Genomic DNA, 22,375 nt, shown 5'->3' with positions numbered 1-22,375 from the left:
GCTAATTCTGCTAGGATTTTTGTCAAATAACAGCAAGGAAAGGAAGTAATCTTTGTTTTACTCCTGTATTTACTGGTAAAACTTCTAGAATTTCACCTTTGCATATAATAATAGCTTTTGGTTTTAGTTCTATACTTTTAAATCATATTTTAAAAGGTTCTTCTTTGGCTATACCCTTATCTCTAGTACTTCAAGGTTAACAAAGTATTTTCTTTATAGAAACTTAGAAGTAGCTTATATAAATATTAGTCCTGCTTTATAAATAAGGAAATTGAACCTCAATAAGGTTAAGTCATTTGTTCATTTGAAAGCTTGGAGGAACAAAACAAAACTCCTAACTGAGTACAAAGTACTTTCCACTACACCAATAAAGAATACTAAAATAGAGAATATGGTCTGTTAAGAGTTGGAAGGAAATTAAAGATTATCCAGATAGACCAAGCCCATCATTTTATATGAGGAAAATGAAACCCTGAGGGGTTGCCCACTGTGCCTGCCTGCTGCTTTTGGTCCCTCTGCCACATTGCCATGGCAGGAGAGAATTAATGGGAATCATTTTGAGCCTACTGGGAAGAAAAAAAGTGACCTGCAGGAAATTTGATAAAATTGACTTTATCTGAAAGTGTCAAATAAAAACAGGCTATAAAGCACATTGAGCTAGTAAGGTGGCAGCAGAGCAAATGGGACTGTCATATATTTTGTCAGACCACATTGTTTGCAGGGAAGGTTGAATGAGATGGCAGCATGAACTGACTTGTCTGGGGAAGCCAGATAGCTCTTTGCTAAGACAGGAGCTTCTGGCTTCCAGTAAAATATTGTATGCTCATGGCAACTGAGACCTACTACCACCTGCCTAAATACTTATTAGTTCTTGTTAATTGGTACTCCAAAGAAAGGCTTTAAAACAGAAGCTTGTTTATACAACTGTCATATTGCCTGGTAGGAATGGGATTGAGAGATCAAGACACTGATTTAAAAATGCCAAATCTAAATTGGCAAATTTTAAATTTTTTGGTTGTTGTTTTTGTCTTTGTGTTTATAATTCAATATTGAGATCTGAGGATAACAATAACAATAAGAATAAATAATAAAAATTTGATGTGATATACTAGAATGAGGGATGGAGTCAAGAGATATTGATTTGAGCCCCAGCTTTAACTTTTAATAGTTGTATAAGCTTAAATAAATCACTTAAAACTAGGGTTGCACTAGAGCCACCTTCCATCAACTCTAGAGATGATTGCTACATTTTTAGGGTGATCGTTTACATTTCAGAAACTGGAGAATCCAATACTCCCTGTGCAACAAGAGAACTGTTTGGTTCTGCACACATATATTATATCTAGGATATACTGTGACATATTTAACATATATAGGACTGCTTGCCATCTAGGGGAAGGGGTGGAGGGAGAGAGGGGGAAAATTGGAACAGAAGTGAGTGCAAGGGATAATGTTGTAAAAAATTACCCTGGCATGGGTTCTGTCAATAAAAAGTTATTATAATAAATTAAAAAAAAAGAAATTGGCAAACACCACAGCTCAAGATTTGTTTTTATTTATTGTTTAGACTTTTAAAAGTGGTGAAAAAAACTGTTAATAATATAGATTAAACTTTAAAATGCCCTGTTTAGGAGAGCAAGCATATCTGCTTAAAACTTTATTGGGTTTTTTGTTTGTTTGTTTCCCATCAGCAATATAGGGTTAATTGTGCTCAAAATGTCTGTTGCTCAGGATTATTGTGAAGAATTATTATTGTTTACTCATTTCAGTAATGTCTTACTCTTTATGATCTCACTTGGGATTTTCTTGGCAAAGATACTTTTACAGATGAGGAAACTGAGGCAAACAGGATTAAGTGACATGCCCAGCGTTAGTATTTGAGGCCAGATTTGAGCTTAGAAACTTGACTCCAGACCCAATAATCTATTCACTATACTACCAGCCTGCCCATATGTGAGCAGTCATCTATATACCTAAAATAATATATAAATGTTAGGTATTTTTCATAGTTTTGTCTGGAGAAAGTTTTGCCATTCAGAGGGAAATGTTCTTCTAAAATCAACAAGATTTTAATAACAGTGTTTACTGGTTATTAAATGCTTTAATATACATAATCTGGTTTGATCCTTACAACAGTTCTGGGAAACAGATAATAACACATTTATACTAATACAGATAGTCTGACTACCTCCAACTTCTTTCTTTACTGAGAGAAAATCAAGTCCATTCAACTCGAAGTTGCTTGTCACCTCTCCCAGTTTTGTTCTTGTCTTTCAGACTTCCCAGTAGTGCCTCAGTTGCTATCTGCATTTTGTAGAATTTGTCACCTCCTGGCTCTGCTCCTGACTTCTAGAATTTTAGACCATGCCTTAGCTGCTGAAATTGTCCTAGAACTTCTCTCAGTGCTAGTAGACCCCCTTCATCTGGTACATCCAACTATCCATGCAGCTTTCTCACTTTCTGCCAGGTCTGTCCCTTTTCCTACTAGTGAGGATCCCATACCATTCTGCTGCCATTCCCCTCTAGATTTTGCCTTGGATTTCTGGGCTTAAAAAACTGTGTCATTCTGGGAGCTCTTTCAGGTTCTTCATTTTGTCAACAGCCAAGCCTGGTCAGCCTTGCTTCTCCCAACTCTGCTCCTGACTGTTGAACTTCAAAATGGTCATCCTTTTTGCCCATACCTTTTAACCTCCCTTTTGTGCATTGTCTTCGCCTATTAGAATGTCAGTTCATTGAGGCAGGTACTGTCTTTCTTTTTGCTTGCAACCCTAGCAATTAGCACAGTACTTGATGCATAGCAAGTACTTAATAAGTAGTTGTTTCCTTCCTTTCTTCCCTGTTCTACACTTCATGTCTTTATATCTTTACCTTCCTAGTAAGGGATTTTTTCTTGTCATGGTCAACTCCTCTAATTGTACCCTTGCTCCTACTTCTCATTTTTTCTGAGAGCTGGTCTCTGAGATTATACCCTCTTCCTTTCTGATCTTCAATGTGATTCCTTCCAAATTACTCATGACTTCATCTTTAAATATATATCTATATATATATATATATATATAGATAGATATATAAGCATATATATCTCCATCTGACCCTCAAGTTCATCAATCTTCTGTCCTCTATATCTTCCCCCTTTTATTTCCAAACATATAAAAATAGTCTTTTTTCATTAACTTCACTTTCTCATCACCTTTTCATTTTGCAGCCCCATGATAATATTTTTTTCTAATTCCCTTCATTCTATTGACTTAAGTACTAAAACCTGTTTTCATTGCTAAGACCAAGAGTCTTTGGTTAATATTAAAAATTTTGTTAATAGTGAAGTCTTGACTTCACTATATCCTTTGGTACTTTGATTACACTCTTCCATATTTTCTTCTCTTTTGGAATAACATTCTTCTTTCCTAGTTCTCTTCCTCCTTGCCTCAATGTCCTTGGGTCTCTCATCTGTTTCTTTGCTCCTGAGATAGGATTGTCCCTCAACACTCTATCCCGAATACTTTTCTTCCTCTATAATCAATCCTATTCTAGTTGATCTAATTGGCTTCCTCCAATTGTCATCTCTATTCTATCTTTATAGATAGTCTTAATATCTCAGCTGAGCTCCACACAAGACCAAAAACCTTCTTTCCATCAACACTCCAGAATCACATCCAAACCAGAACTATTCTTCTCTGAACTTCCCTTTTTCAACTGAGGGTGTTAGCACTCTCGCATTCAAAGAGTTTCTAACTGGAAGCACCCTCTTCAACAAGGATCACAAGAGACATCCAGGTCTCTAGGACCTTAATTAGACTCAACCAGATGAGGAAATGCTCTCAACTGCCCTATGTGAGCAGTTATTATAGGTACCAGAATGGGGAGAGACACCTGTACCTTTTCCCTACAGGACATCCACAAGAAGGCCTCTCAAAATTCCCACATACTCAACAGAGGAAGAGAAAATCAGTAAGTTAATAAGTATTTGATAAGTGCTTGCTATATTCGCCAAGCACTTTGCTAAATTTTGAAGATATAAAGAAAAACAAAAGGCATCCTGCCCTTAAGGAGCTCACAATTTAATGGGAGAAATGACATGCAAATAATTATGTACAAATGAAATATATAAAGGATACATAAAGAATAATCAACAGAAGGATAGCACTAGAAGGATTGGGAAAAGCTTCATGTAGAAGAGGGGATTTTTGACCATGACTTGAAGGAAACAGGGAAGGTAGGGAGGCAGAGATGAGGAGAGTACATTTTAGGCATAGGGGACAGCCAATGAAAATTCTGGAAGTCAAAAGATATAATACTTTAAGGAACAGCAAGCAGGCCTCATCACTGAACTGAAGAGTCTGTGAGGGTAAAGTTATAAAATGTAAGAACACCTATAAGTAGGTAAAGGAGAGTTTCTAGGATTTTATATTTGATATTATAAGTGATAGGGAGACAATAGAGATGAGTGAGTAGGAGGTTAGATGATCTTTAGGTAAATCACTTTGGTGGCTAAATGGAGGATTGATTGGGATCATGATATATTTGAGATAGGCAGATCCAGCCAGAAGACTATTGCAGTAATACAGGCATGTGGTGACAAGGGCCTGCAATAGGGAAGCTTTCCTTAGAATAAGGAAATTCAGAAATGGGGAAGGTTTGGAGAGAGAGATAATGAGTTCCATTTTGAACATGTTAAATTTAAGATATTTACAGGACATTCTGATGAAAATGTCACTCCCTTATTGGCTCAGTAATTTATTTTTTTTTTTAAAGATAAGGAAGTTCATCTTGGGGAGACTCCATTGAAGTAGCTATGAAAGGGAATTTATACTTCAATAAGGGTTTGGATTTCATACACATACACACACACACACACACACACACACACACACACACACACATTATATGAGGCTCACCAATTTCCTCCCACAAACTCGACACAGAAGGCATATTGAATGTGCTGGGATTCTTCCTTGAATTCTTTTGATAGTACAAGAATACCTACAAGAACACAGCTGATCAGCCTATATTCTTTTTAGCATATTTTTGTTGACAATAGGAGTTTTGCTGCTCCTTCCTAATTCTTTGTCATTTTCCTAGCCATTGTCCTTTTGGATGACTTTCAACCTTAATTCTTCAGAAGATGTAGTGTTTGAGTACCTGTGGCCACATAATAGAAATGGAACTGAAGTTCCAAAAATAGGCTTTATTTCTGGGAGCAACTGGAGGAAGATAGGGAAGGAAGAGAGATAGGGAAATGGTGGGGGGAAAGTAAAGGAGATGCTAAGATGGAAGGAGAAAAGGTAGAAGAAAGGAAGGGAAGGGAAAAGAAGGGAAGGGAAGAGGAGGCAAGGAGAGGGAAGGGGAGGAGAGGAGAGGGGAAGGAAAGGAAATGGAGAAGAGGGAGAGGAGAGGAAAGGGAAAAGAAAAAGGAAAGACATATACATTGTAGATTATGGTAGAGATTGTGAAGACTGTAAAAATCTTATGAATATGTGCATGTGTATATGTATGTGAATGGAAAACTAATTTTATTTGTAGAGTGACTCCCAATGTACAAATTCCTTCTACTAAATAAATATACATACATATTTATCTGTCTATCTTACTTTCTTAGTTATCTATGTATTTATCTATCTATCTATCCATCTATTTTAGTTGCTCTGAGATCCCTTTCAATTCTAAATTTTCAGGATTCTATTCTATGGACCTAAAGTTTTAGAAGAGGTTGACAGGGAAAAGAAAAAGGCATTTGGAAATGTGGCACCATTCCTCCGTGGTTATTCTTTAGCATATAGGGTCAACGACCCAGACAGAAGAAAATGTTCTGTTTAACAAGCAGACTTTCTTATGTCACTTGCTATCTTTAAGTTGTTCCCTGTGGTATACCTTTCCTTCAAAATAAAAGCCACTGTCTAACTCTATGTTCATGGTAAATCGTATTAGTTCTTATACTGTTACTCACTGAGAAGAGAAGAGAAGAAAAAGAGATGGTAGGTTGGCAAATACCACATCATTGCTGCCAGGTTTGTTTCTGATCCTGTAATGTAAAACAATGGATACAAGAACAGACTTAGAAAATCCCATCAAATCCCTGCCAGCTTACTGAAGAGTAAGACTGGATGCCGACATTTTGTATTTGTACAAATTTAAAAATAGTTACAACACACAAAGTTGCATTGAAATTTCAGGAGAATTAAGTATAAGATTCTGTATTTTGATTCAAGAGTTCATGGATCAGATATGATTAGAAATAATTTCATCTTTAAAAGACATGGAAGTTTTAGTGGACCACAAGTTGAGTCAGAAATAAGTCAGAAATAATATGACATCGTCCTAAAAATGTAATTTTCAGTTACATTAAAAAAGAGTCATGTCCAGAATGAGAGATGAAAATTTTGCTATCTTCTTCCCTATTCTGGCTATCACATAATATGAGGAATATTGGTGTGCTGAAAATGACCAAGACTGATCACAATGAGTGGATTGGAGACATGTGACATATGAGCTTTGAAAATATTATTGATAGTATAGAAAGAAATTGGCAGAGAGTTGGGAATATGTCAACTTTCATGGAGCTTTGTCATGGAAAAGATAGCTCAGACTTTTTTTTTTTTTTTTTTAACCTCAAAGGGGAGAACAAAAACCAGTAAAAATTACATGGTGGCAAAACTAAAGTCATCATGGGACAGGGGATTTAAGTGACTAGAACTTCAAAAGCGAAGTGTACTTTCTCAAGAAATAATGATTTCCTTAGCACTGAAGGTATTTAAGTGGAGAAAGAAGATGATTTCTTAGTAATGTTATAGATAGATAATCCTTTCCATGTGGTTACTGAAGGATTGGTTTTCTGAACCAACTACTGAATGCTCACTTTGCAATTCTATAAATCTTCTTATGATAAAACAGTTTGTTTCTGGGAAAACTATTCCCAAATTGGAACTTACTGTAAGGGGAGAAGAATCCTTCACCTTCCCCTTTCCTTCACAATCAGTATATGACTGAGCATCAGTATTCAGCATCAGGCTGACTGGGAAAGTTTTTAATTGGTAGTTCTATTGTGACTGACTGGCCTGATTTTCACCTTCAGTTGAACCAGCCAATGATGGAAGAAATGTAAATTCTGTAGATAGATAACCCTTATGATCCGATGAGAGAGTTTTATTCAAAGCTTTCTTTAATAGGAAAAGGAAAAAGAGGTAATTTTTTCCTGCTAGATCACATATCCAGTACAGGATCTAATACAGAAAATATTAGAATTCATTAGCTCTTTGGACTACAAGCCTTGTACATTTTCTATTACAGTACATATACAAGGTCTCCTATTTCATCCAGGGTCATCTCCAATTGTTCTGATCTATATCTGGCCACTGGATGTAGAATGCTCTGAATGGGAAAGTGAGGCAGGTGATCTTGCCCAACCCTCCCTCACTTAAATCCAATTCATTTGCATGTCCCTGATGTCATAGTTCTTTTGGAAAACAAAGGACAAACAACAATAACTAGGAGCAGCTAGGTGGCTAGTCAGTGGATGGAGCCCTGGTCTTGGAGTCATGAGCACTTAAGTTTAAGTCCAGTCTCAGATATTTATTAGCTCTGTGTCCCTAGGCAAGTCACTTAATCCTGATTACCACCTTTCCCTTCCAAAAAAAAAAAAAAAAAAAAAAAGGAGGGGGGGGAATATAAAAAAGATTATTTTAAAAATAAAGTACAAATTTTCTAAAGAGAAGCTCAGTAATCTAAAAGATATATAACCTAAATTGCCCTTTGAGGATAAGTGTTAGCTATTATTAGCTGTTAGCTAACTATTATTTAACCTGATTCTTCCTTGAGCCATAACTAGAAAAATTTCCATCTGAGGCAAATTGCAATGAAAAAAGGGGATAGGAGAGATTCTTCTGGGGTGTGGTCTGGAAGAGAAACAGCACACTCTGGGATACCTCATGTGATTTCGGGGAGGGGGGAAGACTCAGTCTACTGTTGCTAGGGGAGGAGCTGGGCAGAGAAACACCAGTGGATAAGGTGGGCTGAGAGGAAAGATGCTGTCTGTTGCTAGGGAAGCTGCTTGATACTGGATGGGGGAACAAGGATGCTGATGAGTACCTTTGAGCAAGAGGAAAGTCTACTATCACTGCTTGGAATAGGTTAGGAGATGAAGGGCTTGGGGGATGAGATCAGATGTGACAGGGAGGAAGTACACCCAGAAAGGTGCTATCAAAGCCTTCTAAATTATTTGCCTTGGAATAAAGCCTTAGGTTGTTTTGGGTTTTTTTCCCCTATGGATGGCTCCATTCTCTCTCAAAAGATTCTGAGCCATGACCTTATATTTGCCTTTTTCAATACATCATGGGGAAAAAAGAGAGCTAAAAGGTTCAAGGAGGAAAAGGACAAGTCTGAATAAAAAGAAAAAAAGAAGGGAAGGGAAAGGGAGGAATGTGAGAGTGCTAGAGAATAAATGGTACAAAGGAAACCAAAAGGGAAGGTGCCAGAAAAATTGAAAGAAGGAAAGGCAGTAGATGAAATCTGTCATAGGAGAGGTTACCCACTTTAAATATGCAGGAATGAATGACATCAGCTGACAAGGTGACATCTCAGAAAAAAATTACAAAAATTGTGCATATTTTAGCAGTGAATTAAGATGTGTAATAAACCCAAGGACTTACACACACACACACACACACACACACACACACACACACACACACACAAACACAAACACACACCCCACCATCCCTTTTCTTTTGCCTCTTTCTGTGCTGAGAAGACTTTCTTGATGATTTTAGCATTTTAGTTTAACGTCTTGGAAGTATCATCATTTTATCATTGTTTGTGCAATTTCATAAAGTAAACTCTAGAGGTTGCTTAGGAATTCAAATTATTTTGGGGAGGGTGGGACGGGGTGAGAGATGGGGGATTTGTTGTCAGCAAGAAAAATAAGAGGATTAGATGCTTCCTAAGCTTGAGAAATATTGATTTACAGGATTTTGCTTCCCCCTTCTGGCTAAAGACAAATTTACAGCATTCCATCAAGACTGGAGAGCAAGGTGTTTGTGGAATTTTATGGTGTTTGATTATTTGGTCCCTTGTTATCTCTAGGAATGGAGGGAGATAATAATACAAATTGTCCTAGGATTATTCAATTTTAGAGCTGGAAAAAACATGAGAATATAAATTGTCCACCCACAGAACAGAGAATGTTAGAAATGGATGATATCATAAACCTAGCAAGACTCTTAGAACATAGAATATTATTAAAGCTAGAAGAGATTTTAGTGATAGTTCAATCCAGAGGATTTTAACCTTTTTGGTGTGTCAATGATACCTTACCAATATGAACATCTGCTGGAGCCTAGGAACACAATACTTCACAGTAATGCTTTGGAATGGAAAAAAAAATAAAATGCACAGGATTACATAGGAAACCAATGATACTGAAATATACTTACTAAAGTACATTGAAAACAAAGTTCATAGATTCCAAGTAAAGAACTAATGAACTAGTTAAATTTCCTCTTGGACTATAAAATCACAGAACCGATATTGTTATTTTATAGATGAGGGAATTGGAATAGTTCAAGTATTTGACCCTCAGTGACATGGATAATAAGTGGATAGTTAGCTAGGACATAGGCCCTATTTTTTTCTCACTCCAAATTCTCTCTCCATTTCACCAAACTTTGCTGCTCAGGTTCCTTCTGTTTGAGAAATATCTACCAAGTTATGATGGTAGGACTTTCCTGTATTATTTTTCTTTAGGCAATTTGCATTCTTAATGATAATGAAAGGGGAAAATATATTGTTTTCACAGGAATAAGCTTTTAATGGTGAAATTTCATCAGACTGGTAAAAGAATTAGCAGAGAAATTTACTTTTCTACATCCCTTAATTTCATCTTTTGCAAAAACTCATTTGGTGCTTATTTCCTACTTGGTTCTAGAATAGCTATAAATGTGATTAGCACGCAAGGTGTGCTAAATGAGATAACATTTTTGTTTTCTTAGAGTGTACAATCTGATCACATGATGTGACATATGCACAGAGAATTACAATGTACAGTACATACATCAGTAATGCTTAAACCAAATATTTGTGAAGTCCTAGGGAGAAAATCATTACTGATGTTCAAGAATCAGGGCAAGTTTCATGGAAGGTATGGAATTTGAATTGGTCCTCGTACACTGGATAGGATTTTGATGGGCAGAAACACTGGGAGGGTCAGAATAAGGTATTTCAGGAGAAGGAAACAATATGAATCAAGGTATGTAGGCATGATAATGCAGGATGTATCTGGTGAACAGTGCTAAATCAATTGGATTGGAGCATAGGATAGATGGATAGGAAATATTATGAAATAAGATTAGAAAGGTCAAATGGTAGCATATTGTGGATGGCTTTGAATGCCTGCCTTAGAAGTTTGATTTTTAGACAATAGACAACAGGGGAGTATAATGATTAGGGGAGTACTATGGATATAACATCACTGAAATACAAGAAAACATTTGCCAAAGCTGTTTATGGTTTCCTTGGATGGATGTAGACTATATGATGGCACAATTACATAGATTTGGATGGATGAATGAATGGACTTAGGGTAGTATTAATGGCCATTGTCAAAGTGGAAGAAAATCTCTAATGGAGTGCTCAAGAAATCTGCCCATGGTCCTTTTCTGCATAATTCAATCACTGACTTGAATTAAAGGCATAGATGGCATACTTATCAAATTTATGGATGACATATAACTAGGAAGAATAAATATCATGGACAACTATCTCAGGATCCACAATTCTTTTAGTAGGCTAGAGGAAAAGATCAGATCTGAATGAATGAAAATGAATATGGAAAATATAAAACCCCATGCTTGAGTTAAAAATAACAACTCTCTCAATATAGATCAATCCATATCTAAATAAGTTGAAGGAACTCAAGGTGTGGAATATAACATGAGAGATGACATGTATTTATCCCCTTATGTTTATATTCAGATATGATATATAATATATGCATATGTTTATATTTGTGCACTTCTCTTCATATCTATCTGTCTATATACATTTATCTATTTATACACACACACATACACACTTTTATTTGAAGAAACATTATGTAGAGGAAGAACTAGCTTGGTCTGCTTAGCTCCAGAAGGCAAAATTAGACCAGTAAGTGGGAGTTAGTGGAGGGGCAAATTTAGGATGGATATAAGGAAAAACTTTCTAACAACTAAAGTTGTCTTAAGATAGATTGTCTTGTTCTTGTTCTTGTGGTTGAGTCATTTTTAAAATCATGTCTAATTCTTAGAATACAGTGAATATCATGTAGTGAATATTGCATCATAGGACAAATAAAAATCCTGGTGCTAATTTCATGCCAATAATTATGTTGGAGGGAGCAGACCCAAGGCTGAAGTGGTGGAAAACAAACATCATGTGATCCTGATCCATTGATTGCATTGGCTGGATGATCTCTGAAGCTCCATCAAACTCTCAGATTCCATTCACGTCATTGCTCTTAACATTTTGTAAGTCATTAAGTTAAAAAGAAGGTTGTTTGCCCTAGCTGGTATTGCTTGCTGCAGGCAATGCTGGTTCTAGGTGTTGGCATTTTACTCTATGAATTCATTGTAATGAATTTTAGATTATGATTCAGTCTATGGGATTCAAGGAAACTGTTTGAACAGTTTCCTCACATTCTGGATGCCCCTAAACCTCAGCAAGAAGCTTATCTTCCACTCCCCCTTCATAAAGAACATGACCCTGCACATCAGAGGTAAGGAGACATAGGTCTTTTATGCAAACCAGCACATCAGGATTTAATAGAATTCAGGGCCCAAATCAGTCAAGAACACCAAGTCAAATCATTAAACCTAGGTAGAAATCAGATTTTCTAGTTTGTTTGGAAACAAAGAGATCAAAATATTGGCAGAACTTGGAAATGAAGCCATGAATTCAGGGCATCCAAATGCTGACTCTAATCCTGAGTTTGCATTTTAGGCAGAAAGTTAGAATGCTGGATCCTATGTACAGACCAAAATGACGTTAGATTATAGGAAGTTCAACATAGAAATTGTTAAATACACAAGCATTTATTAATATTTAATATGTGCTGGGTACTGTGTTGGGAATAAAAAGAAAGACAAAAACAACTCTTATCCTTGAGATGCTTGCATTTTAATGGGGGAGAAAAGATAGAAATCAGAACAAATAGAAATCCGAGTAGATAGAAGGAATTGTGTGTTTAAGGAATCACAATCTTAAAATATTTAAAATGTGTTATGTGGAAGACAGTTTCAACATTTTTGCTTGAAACTAAGGAAAGAACTTCATGGAAGTTTCAACAAAAATGGCTATAAAGACGAACCTTCTAATAATTAGGCATAAGAATAATAACTAGACCTGTGATTTTATTGGGTCAAGGGATTCCTGGGTAAGGAGACTCCTTTTAACAACACAGTTCAGCATCCTCTCTGTAATTTGAAGTCTTACAGAGTTGTCTAGACCATTGAGTATTTAAGTGACTTGTTCAGGATCACACACTCAACATGCTATGATGTCTCTTTACCTCGTAATTAGAGTCAAGAAAGAATGAAATATGCTGCCCTGGAAATATTTGACTTAAGTAGTTAGACCTTTAGGCAATAAGGAAGAGAAGAGAAATATGATCAAAGGATGGTATAACCACAGAGAACATGAAATTCAGTATTCATTGAGGTTAGATGATCATTTGATAGAGCTATTGTACAGGGAATTCATTAGCTGTATAGGAGATTAGATGGCCTCTAAGACCATAAGATTCTAGAAACTGTAAGATTTCTGTAAATCAAGTTGATTCAAATTTGCTAAGCCAATGATGAGAAGTATGAAAACCAACATATAGATGCATATATATGTATGTATGTATGTATGTATTTGTGTGTATCAAGACAGAGAGAGAGAGAGAGAGAGAGAGAGAGAGAGAGAGAGAGCATGCTTTCAGGTTTTCAAAGTACCTTCCATACATTTCTTCACTTGATCTTATCGACTCCATGAAGTACGGACAGAGGTTCAAGTCAGAAAGATTAAAGGGGGAACCTAGTTTTGATAACAGAAAAAGACAGATGTGTGGAAACAGTAGAACTAACCAGATCACAGGAAGAGATGAGAGAAGCAGAGAGTTTTAAAACCTCCTAACATCCCCTCATTGGATGTGGATCTTTAGTTAGCCACTGTACATTCTGTTAAGCCTCTCAGCAGGCTCCTGAACTAAATCCTTCTCAATAATGAATGGATCAGTTTTTCTCAGCTGCTCCACAGGATCAACCAAAGATAATGGTCTTTATTTGTAGGAGAAGCCATTTGGACAAGACCCTGGGGAAAACTTCCAAAGCTAGATGGATTATAAGAATACAATATGCTTCCTGGAAAGGATACTTTTTTGAGTGGGGGTGATCTTTTTGAAAAGAGGTTTAATGCCTGCCTTTCTTGGAGGTTGTATCAGCTCTCAATGATCATGTTATGGTCATCAGAAGAATTAAGTACCAAATGGTTGCAGATACAGAAGGATTGAGTATTTCCTTATATTTCTTCTCTTCCTTCTAGGTTTCTAATTGTTCTGGGGTGCTTAATCTTGGCTGTACTTACCACATTCAAGGAGTACGAGACCGTTTCAGGAGACTGGCTACTATTATTGGTAAGATAAAGACCCTAACTCTGACCTATTGTTATCACATGGAACTCCTAACTATTGTTAAATTTAGGGTTTTTCTATACCAGGATGAATATCAGGTTATTCAGAAGGTCACCAGGATTGGCAGTATGTTGGTAAGAAGTTGAGGTTCAGGATTTTAAAAAATAGATGTTAATGTTCTTGAACTGATTGAAATCTGAAATAAGCCAAGAGTTATAACAGAAGGCAGGATAGCAACCCATTCCAATCCATAATGGTTTTTTTGATGAGGAAAAGGCTAAAATAATCATCCCTTCATCATATTGCAGTTATAGTGTGTGTGTAAAAAGTTACTTCAGAAGAAACCATCTTCATGCAAATCTGTAAGGGAGCCACTTAAATCCTTATCTAGGAGTTTCTTAACCCAATGAAATCACAGGTCTAGTCACTATCCCTATGCCTAAGTTTCTTCCTTATATTGCATGAAAAATCTATTTTTATTGAAACTTCCATGAAGTTCTACTCTAAAGTCAAGAGAGAGATTGAAATCTATTGATCCTATTCCAAAATTAGAGAAATAAATATCTGGACAGAATGAGGATATAATAAATGTACCCTTTGATGTGTCTAGTCTAGTTAAAAAAAAAGTGATAAGACAAGAATGAGAGAAGCATTCCCACAGGTCTCTCCTTTTTCCTTAAGAAATCTCAGGACCCTGTGGCCTTGTGGACTCTGAATGAGATGCAGTATACAAAGTACTGTACAAACCTTAACACATATAAAAGTCAGAAAATGTTAAGTGTTGCTTTCTAATTTATTAAGGTAAAATCCAGAAAGTAGAAGAAGGAAAGCAGAAAATGGAGAAACAAAATTCAAGTAGGGAGAAGAAAAGATCTGATACCTAGTAGAAAGTCAACAAATATTTGTTGATTGGTCTGGAACAGTAGAGTGGAATGTTAAGAGGGAAAGAGAGCTGGACTTGCTAAAAGGAAATGGTATTTTCAGCATCATCCTGAAGAGACCAGAGGAATATCAGAATCAATCTGTGTTCCTATGTGATGTGTCATAGCTAATGTTCTGCTAATGACCTTTAACCATGAGTTACAAGAATGTCTATACCGATTTATTTTCTCATTCAAATGATTTGCTTATTTAACTATCATCATTTGGAAATTCTGAGTACATTAGAGAAAAAAAATATCCACCAAAACAAACAGAGGAGTTCAAGTAAGGCTAGGCTGAACAATTCCATTAGAGACATTAAAAGTGAGGAACCAGCTCTTTAAACCTGAGTGCTACTTAATAGAAAAAAAATCCATCAACTTGTAAGTTTTGGCTAACTGGATTTTAGTTAATCAAGTCTTTTTGTTCTTGGATGCAGGAAACATTTGCTATTTTCATCTTTGGAGCTGAGTTTGCTTTAAGGATTTGGGCTGCAGGATGTTGCTGCAGGTACAAAGGATGGAGGGGGAGACTGAAGTTTGCAAGAAAGCCTTTATGTATGCTCGGTAAGCACTGGAGTCTCAAAATGTTCCTTTTATTTTGCATTGGGAGACAGACAGAGAAATTCTCTGGAGGAAATATCCCCATCTTGAAAAGTGATGACCAAAATAAAACATCATTCCAGATGTTTTATTCGAGAAACTCTTTAAGAGTCTAATAGAACTAATCATAACATCTATATCCTTGCGCCAGTGATAATAAAGATAATCCAGATTTACATAGCATTTTTCTTAGGACAATCTAATAAGCTAAGTAGTCCAAGTATTATTTCCTCCATTGTACAATTAAGGGAACAGGGACTCAGAGGTAGATTAATTTGACACAGGTAACATAGCTAATAAATGGCAGAACTGGGACTCAAACTTAATCTTTTTTTTTTATTTCTTTCCATAAGTCATACTACCATCTTTAAAAGCATTTGTCCAAGTATATGTAAAGACAATTTTTAGCCTTTATTTTTAAAAGATTTGGGATTCCAAGTGTTTCTTCCTCTCTCCCTCTCCTTTCTTTTCCTAAAGTGGTAAGCAATCTGATCTAGGTTATATACGTGCAATCATGTAAAATATATTTTCATCTTAGTCAAATTGTGAAAAAAGAAATAGACCAAAAGGAAAAAAAAAACATGAAAAAATACAGCAAATGAAAATAATTTGCTTCAATCTGGAGTCCATCAATTCTTTCTCTGGATGTGAATAGAATTTTCTATCATGAATCCTTTATAATTGTCTTGGATCAATGCATTGTTGAGAATTGTTAAGTTGTTCATAATTGATCATCACATAATGTTTTTTCTACAATATTTTCCTGGCTCTGTTCATTTCACTTTGCATCAGTTCATACAAATCTTTCCAAGATTTTTTTTTTGAAATCTTCTTGTTCGTCATTTCTTCTTGGAGTAGTGAAATGGTACCTGTCAAGTTCATGCTACTTAATTGGATTGCCATTTCCTCTCTGCCTTGGCCAGAAAGCTTTCTAATGACACACTTGCTCTAAGATACTGATGTTTGGTTAAATAATTGGGTTATTGAAAAGACTTGTGTGCATGAGGGTTAATTGGAGTCAGAAGGGTGTAAAATTGTGCTCTCTAACGTGTTCCTTCCTTCTCCGATGATGAAAGATCCAACCAGAGACCAGGAGGAAGGAGAAGGAGGAAGAGACATCAACCCTTCTGCATTAACTGTGATTTATGAGAAATAAAAGTTGTATGCCTCAGAATAGACACATTCTATAGGAAACTATACGCCAGTCTTTTGAAGTTGTATTTCATGATGTCAGTATGGTAGAAACAAATAGTGATGATTTTCACGAATGTAGATTCTTTGGAGGTAGGGACTTTTTCACTTTTGTCTCTGGATATACATTATTCAGCACAATATCTTACATGTAGCAGACCTTTGATAAATGTGTTTTGGAGTGAGAAAAAATTGCCTAGAGGATTAAGCCTAAGGGTTAAAATCTGTCATTAAAAGCCTTGCACAATCTGACCTCAGCTTACCTTTCCTGCCTTATCTAACACCATTCCCTTATTAATCTGTAAGTAAACTGAACTAGATGTCCACTAAGCATGGCCTCTGTTTCCTTACTGTCCTGTCTTTATCAGAATGCCCTCTATACAGCCCCTTTATCTGACTTAACAATCATTACTCAGTCATAGAATCCTGTGATTAAGGTCTAGAAGGAATCTTAGAGATCATCAATACCAGTCTCCTAATATTACAGAAAACTAAACTGAGGTAGCTAAGTGATGCAATGCAGAGTACCATTTTTGGAGTCAGGAAGAGATGGATTCAAATTTGATCTCAGAAATGTAATAACTGATTGGCTCTGGGAAAATATAGTAATCAGAGGGGAAGGGAAGAGAAGGAATAGGAAGGGAGGGGAGTGGAGATGAGGGAAAGGGAAAGAAAGGAAGGGGTGGGAAGGCCCAAGAAATAATCCTAGGGGTATATATAGTTAAAGTGCATGATCTGAAAAATGTTTGTGGCAGCCTTTTTTATAGTGCAAGGAACTGGTAACTGAATGGATACCCATCAATTGGAGAATGGCTGAATAAATCATGGCATATGAATGTTATGGAATATTATTGTTCTGTAAGAAACAATCGGCAGGATGATTTCAGAGAGGCTTAGGGAGACCTACATGAACTGATCTAAAAGTTAAATGAGTAAGACCAGGAGATCATTGTACATAGCAACAATAAAACTATACCATGATCACTTCTAATGGATGTGGCTCTTTTCAACAAAGAGATGATCCAGGCCAATTTCAATGATCTTGTGATGAAGAGAGCCATCTACGCCCAGATAGAGGACTGTGAAAACTGAGTGTGGATCACAACATAGCATTTTCACTCTTTTTGTTGTTGTTTGCTTACATTTTATTTTGCTTCTCCTTTTTGTAAAAATGATTTGATTGAATTTTCTTGTGCAGCAAGATAATTATAAATATATGTCTGCATATATTGGCTTTAACATGTATTTTACCATCTTTAACATATTGGACTACTTGTCATCTGGAGGAGGAGGTGTGGAGAAGGGGAGGAAATTGGAACACAAAGTTTTGCAAGGGTTAATATTGAAAAATTGTTCATATATTTTGAAAATTAAAAAGTTTTAATAAAAAAATAAAGTGCATGATCTGGATAAGGATCCAGCAAAGAGTAAGAAGTAGTAGTCAGAAAGATAGAAGGAGAAGCAGGAAAGATAAGTGTCCCAAAAACTTACAGAATAGAGGGTATCAAAAAAAAAAAAAAGACTGAAGAAGAATGAGGTTCTGGGTTATTTTTAACTACACCATGCTGTTTCTCAAATTCAGTTCAAAACATATTAAAGTTTCAATTAAAGATCAAGTTCAAATTAATCTTCCTCAAGGAAGTTTTTCCTTAGTGACACCAATTAGAAAAGCTCTTTCCTCTTGTGATCTCCTATAAACATTCATTGTTTTAAGTCATGTATAATACATTGATGTTTTATTGCAGCTATTTGTATGGCTAATTTATCCCCCAAGAATTCCCTGAGAATATGGACAGTGTCTGTTTCCAGATTTCCCATAGTTCCTAGCCTTGGAAATGTAGTTCAGATGTTACATCTTATATGAATTATCCTTTTTTCTAAGACCCTCCTATTACTATATATGTATAATATATATTATATATGTGTGTATGCATACATATATATGTATGTTATATATGATATATAATTGTACACAATTATATTGTATATATTTGAATTTGTATATAATTTGAATTCACTGGTCTGAATTTATTGGGTTCCAACCCCAGTGCATCTCCTCTGAAAACAGGGTTTCTCTTTATTTGTCTTAGTAACTATTAAACTTACATAAGCTTAATGAATTCTTCCTAGTATTCTTATTACATTATTAATGTCAGTCAATTAGCATTTATTAAATGTCTACTAAGTGACAACTACTTTTTTAAGTGCTGAGAAAACAAAAAAAGTTCAAAAAAAGTCTCCATTCTTAAGGAGCTCATAGTGGAATAGGGGAGACAACAAAAGGCAAACAATTATATATTAAATAAGATATGTATAGGATAAATTGAGGGAAATTTCAGAGAGAAGGTATTAAGATAAAGTGCAAAAGGCTTCTAGCAAGATGTAGGACTTTAGCTGAGACTTAAGAGGAAGTCAGGGAAGTGAGGAGACTGAGATGAGAGAGAGCATTTTCAGTCATGAAACAGATAAAATTACATGAAGTATCTTGTTTAAGAAATAATAAAGAGATCCAAAGTCAAGGGATTGATGAATATGCAAAGGAAAGTTAAATATGAGGAGACTGGAAATGAAAGAAAACCCAGGTTTTGAAGGTCCTTGAAAGCCAAACAATATTTTTTTATTTGATCTTGGAGGTAATAGGGAGTTTGTTGAATGATGGGAAGAATGGTGACATGGTCAGACCTGTTCTTAAAGTAAGAATCTCAATGTCTTCATTTCCTTATCTTTACATTAGGAATATTAATACTTGTATTATTTCTTTTATGGAGTTACTGGGAGGAATGCAAGTAGAGAACACAGAAACCATTCCAGATTACATATTGTGAATGAATAATATGTTTTCCACTTAGGTTCAGTTAATCAAACATGATTCAATTAATGGAACTTTGCCCCAGTGAAATACTTCCAACTGTTTATTTTGGTCAAATTTAAATAACTCAGTTACCAATATAATTTTTGCAGTTTCTCAAGGGGGACACTGTCATAGATCTCAGTGACAGAAAATGCATTCTTATCCTTCTGTAGTCTCATAGTACCTTTGGTCTTATTATTCAAGTTGTTATCTGCCCTACACCTCCCACCACATATCAGTATGACCCTCAATTCTCTTTCAACTTAAAAGGTTCTTATTTTCCAAATATTTGACAACGACGTGGCTATTGAGTTCTAAGACTACTTGTCCAACATCTTTACCAAATCTAATGGTCATTCTAACATTCAACCTGACTACCTTTCTTGAAGCCTCTTGAACTCACTGACATTTAAAAAAAGAAAAGAAAGCAATCTTTGCTTCTGTGGTCAGATCCAAGGACATCATTCCAGGTATCTGGATATTTTTCTGGGATTTTCTTCCATGGACAACTAATGACAATACAATGCCTTATTAAAATATTTTATGCTTATAAAGTCCTATTGTTTACATTATCTGTCAATCGATCATTTAGTAAGCATTAAGCTTCTACTATTGTTGGAATCTTTACAAAGTGTTAAGTCATTAGTTGATAGAGACAATAATTATCTAATTTAGCATGGTTCAGTATGATTGATCTGATCCTACCAGGAGATGTTATGGGCCAGAACTTGAAACAAGGTACTAAGTACAACTGATAGAAACAATGCTTGTGTTCACACCTTTAGAGAGCTCATATAAGCAAGAAGTATTTAAGTACTCATCGGAGTTCACACGTTTGGGAGATTTCAGGGTTTAGTATGAGATATCTGAATTCACACCTCCCTTGAAGCTCTCAGGGCCTGAGAGTACTCTGTGAAAAACCCATAATCTCTCTCTCTCTCTCTCAGAAGAGATCATATATAAGAAACAGACAGAGGCTCTCTCAGGGAATTGAGCTGAAAACCTTGAGAGGAGTTCAGCTGAATTAGATTGAAGGGAGCGGTCTGGTGGCTGGGCTCCTGCACTTCCCCCACTGAGACCAATGCTGGTCTGAAAGGCTCTCCAGAAAGCTGCCCAGCCCCAGGCTAGGAGGTGCTGACTGGAGGCTGAAGAAAACAGAGGCAGAAGCAAGGGACAATCTACAAGAGCTCTTGGAACCAAGCAGAGAGACAGGCCTCTGAGCTAACCGGACCCAAGGAAAGAGATAAGAAATAAAAGATCTGAACTTTTATCACTTGGCTGCATTTGGGTGATTATTACTTTTAACTGAAATGAAGTCTGCCTCCAGAAAACCTCCCCAAGAAACCTGCTCCCAGAGAGAACCATATTATATTTAAAGAAGAAAAACGCCACATACTATGAATGAAGCAATGGAGATTCAAAGGCCAAAGGGTGGAAAACAAAACTTTACTCTCAAGAAGCTTACATTTTATGGAAAACAAGAACACAATAAGAATATTTGTATTTGTATGTATAGGTGTGTTTTGTAATATACATGGTGAATTTATTATCACATTAAGATTTGTAAAACATATAAATATTATCTCATTTGATTCATATATCAACCTAGGAGGTAGGTGCTATTATTTTCCCAATTTTACAGATGTAGAAACTGAGGAAAATAGAAGTTATAACTTGTCCAGGATCACATGACTAGTAAGTGTGTAAGGCCAGATTTGAAGCCATCTCCTTGAGTCCAGGTCCAGTGCTTTATCCATGGCACCATTTGATTGACAACATGCTCAACATGCAATCAACAGCAATGACTATCTCATTCTGCCTCTCTTCCCCAGCACAGCCTTCACTGTTCAGTGCTTTCCACAGGAGAAAGTATCTTAGAAGCCAACTTAAAATAGTGTGTTATGTTGTTCATTTATTTCAATCGTGTCTAACTCCTTGTGACTCCATTTGGAATTTTCTTGGCAAAGATAGTAAACTAGTTTGCCATTTCCTTCTCTAGCTCAAATTTACAGATGAGGAAACTGAGAAAAACAGGTTAAGTGACTTGCCCATGGTCATACAACTAGAATATATCTGAGGCCAAATTTAATCTCAGGAAGATGAGTCTTTCTGACTCCAGACCTGAAATTCTATTCTAATACCACCTAGATTTTCAAAGTGATGATTGCTGAGAATAAATTAATGTGTTCTTCTATCCAGGAATGTTGGAATTTTGAAAAAAAAAATAGCTGAACATGACAGTGTCTTAATGTAATAGAATGACCCTCTAAAGGTGAAATTTCAGGCATGGGAGTGGAGGTGAGGGTGAACTTTAATAGACTCCTAGAGTAAGAAGTGATCTCAAAAATCATCCATTACAACTCTTAACAGAAGCACTTTCATCATCCATAATAAGAGGTAATTTGGAGAAGAAGCAGATGTCCTAATGCTTTAAAAAATCTCATCTCCTCACTCACTATGAGGGATGACCTACTTTTTTCTATAAATAATGTCAGCCTGTTTCTCATCTACTCTTTAGTAGCTGAAATTTGAATGTTTTTTTTTTAATCTATTACTTACCCAATTTGTTTCCCTTGGAAAATATCTTGGTCCCACTCTGATCTCTGTTATTTAGAACACCAGTCTCAGCTTAATAAGGAGTCTTAGAGATAATTTATTCTCACTTACCTGAGTAGGAAATGCATCTACAACATCTGCAACAAATTGTCATGCAGTTTCTACTTGGGGATCTCTAATAATTGGGAACTCACTACCTTTTTAAGCAATCCACTTCACAAATAGACAGTTTTAATGGCAAAGAATTTCTTCTTGTGTTTTCTCTCTTATGCTTTCATTGGTTGGTTTAATATATCTTTTGAATTTGTCTAATTTCTCTTTCATATAACATCTCTTCAAAAACAGCTTTCCTACATCCCTAATCTTCTTTACAATTGGCAAATCATCTCTAAATTAATAGATATTCATATGTTATAGCAATTTACTAAAATGAGGAAGCATAACATAAGGGATGAGATAAATGAAATGCATTTATTAAGTTTTCCTATGTTCCAAGCACTATGATAAGTGTAGGAAATTTAAATACAAAAGTGAGACAAATCCTACATTATAATAGAGAAGACATAGAAGGAATGGTGGCCAGAGAAAAGAAAGTCTGCCAAGTTACAAAAATAG

The 22,375-nt window shown here is 35.8% G+C and overlaps 1 protein-coding gene across 1 annotated transcript in view; it reads left to right on the top strand.

The window, feature by feature from the left end:
• KCNQ3 (potassium voltage-gated channel subfamily Q member 3) overlaps window positions 1-22,375 on the top strand; it is a 433,417-nt gene that overhangs the window by 318,308 nt on the left and 92,734 nt on the right. The window contains exons 2-3 of the mRNA XM_003760398.3: window positions 13,552-13,642; window positions 15,000-15,126. Coding sequence (XP_003760446.3) covers window positions 13,552-13,642; window positions 15,000-15,126 — 218 coding nt within the window. The remainder of the gene's footprint in view (window positions 1-13,551; window positions 13,643-14,999; window positions 15,127-22,375) is intronic.

The sequence above is a fragment of the Sarcophilus harrisii genome, chromosome 1 (assembly GCF_902635505.1).
Source record: "Sarcophilus harrisii chromosome 1, mSarHar1.11, whole genome shotgun sequence".
NCBI classification, from domain to species: domain Eukaryota; kingdom Metazoa; phylum Chordata; class Mammalia; order Dasyuromorphia; family Dasyuridae; genus Sarcophilus; species Sarcophilus harrisii.
Note: the sequence above shows the minus strand (reverse complement) of the source record. Positions and strands in the feature narration are given on the sequence as shown.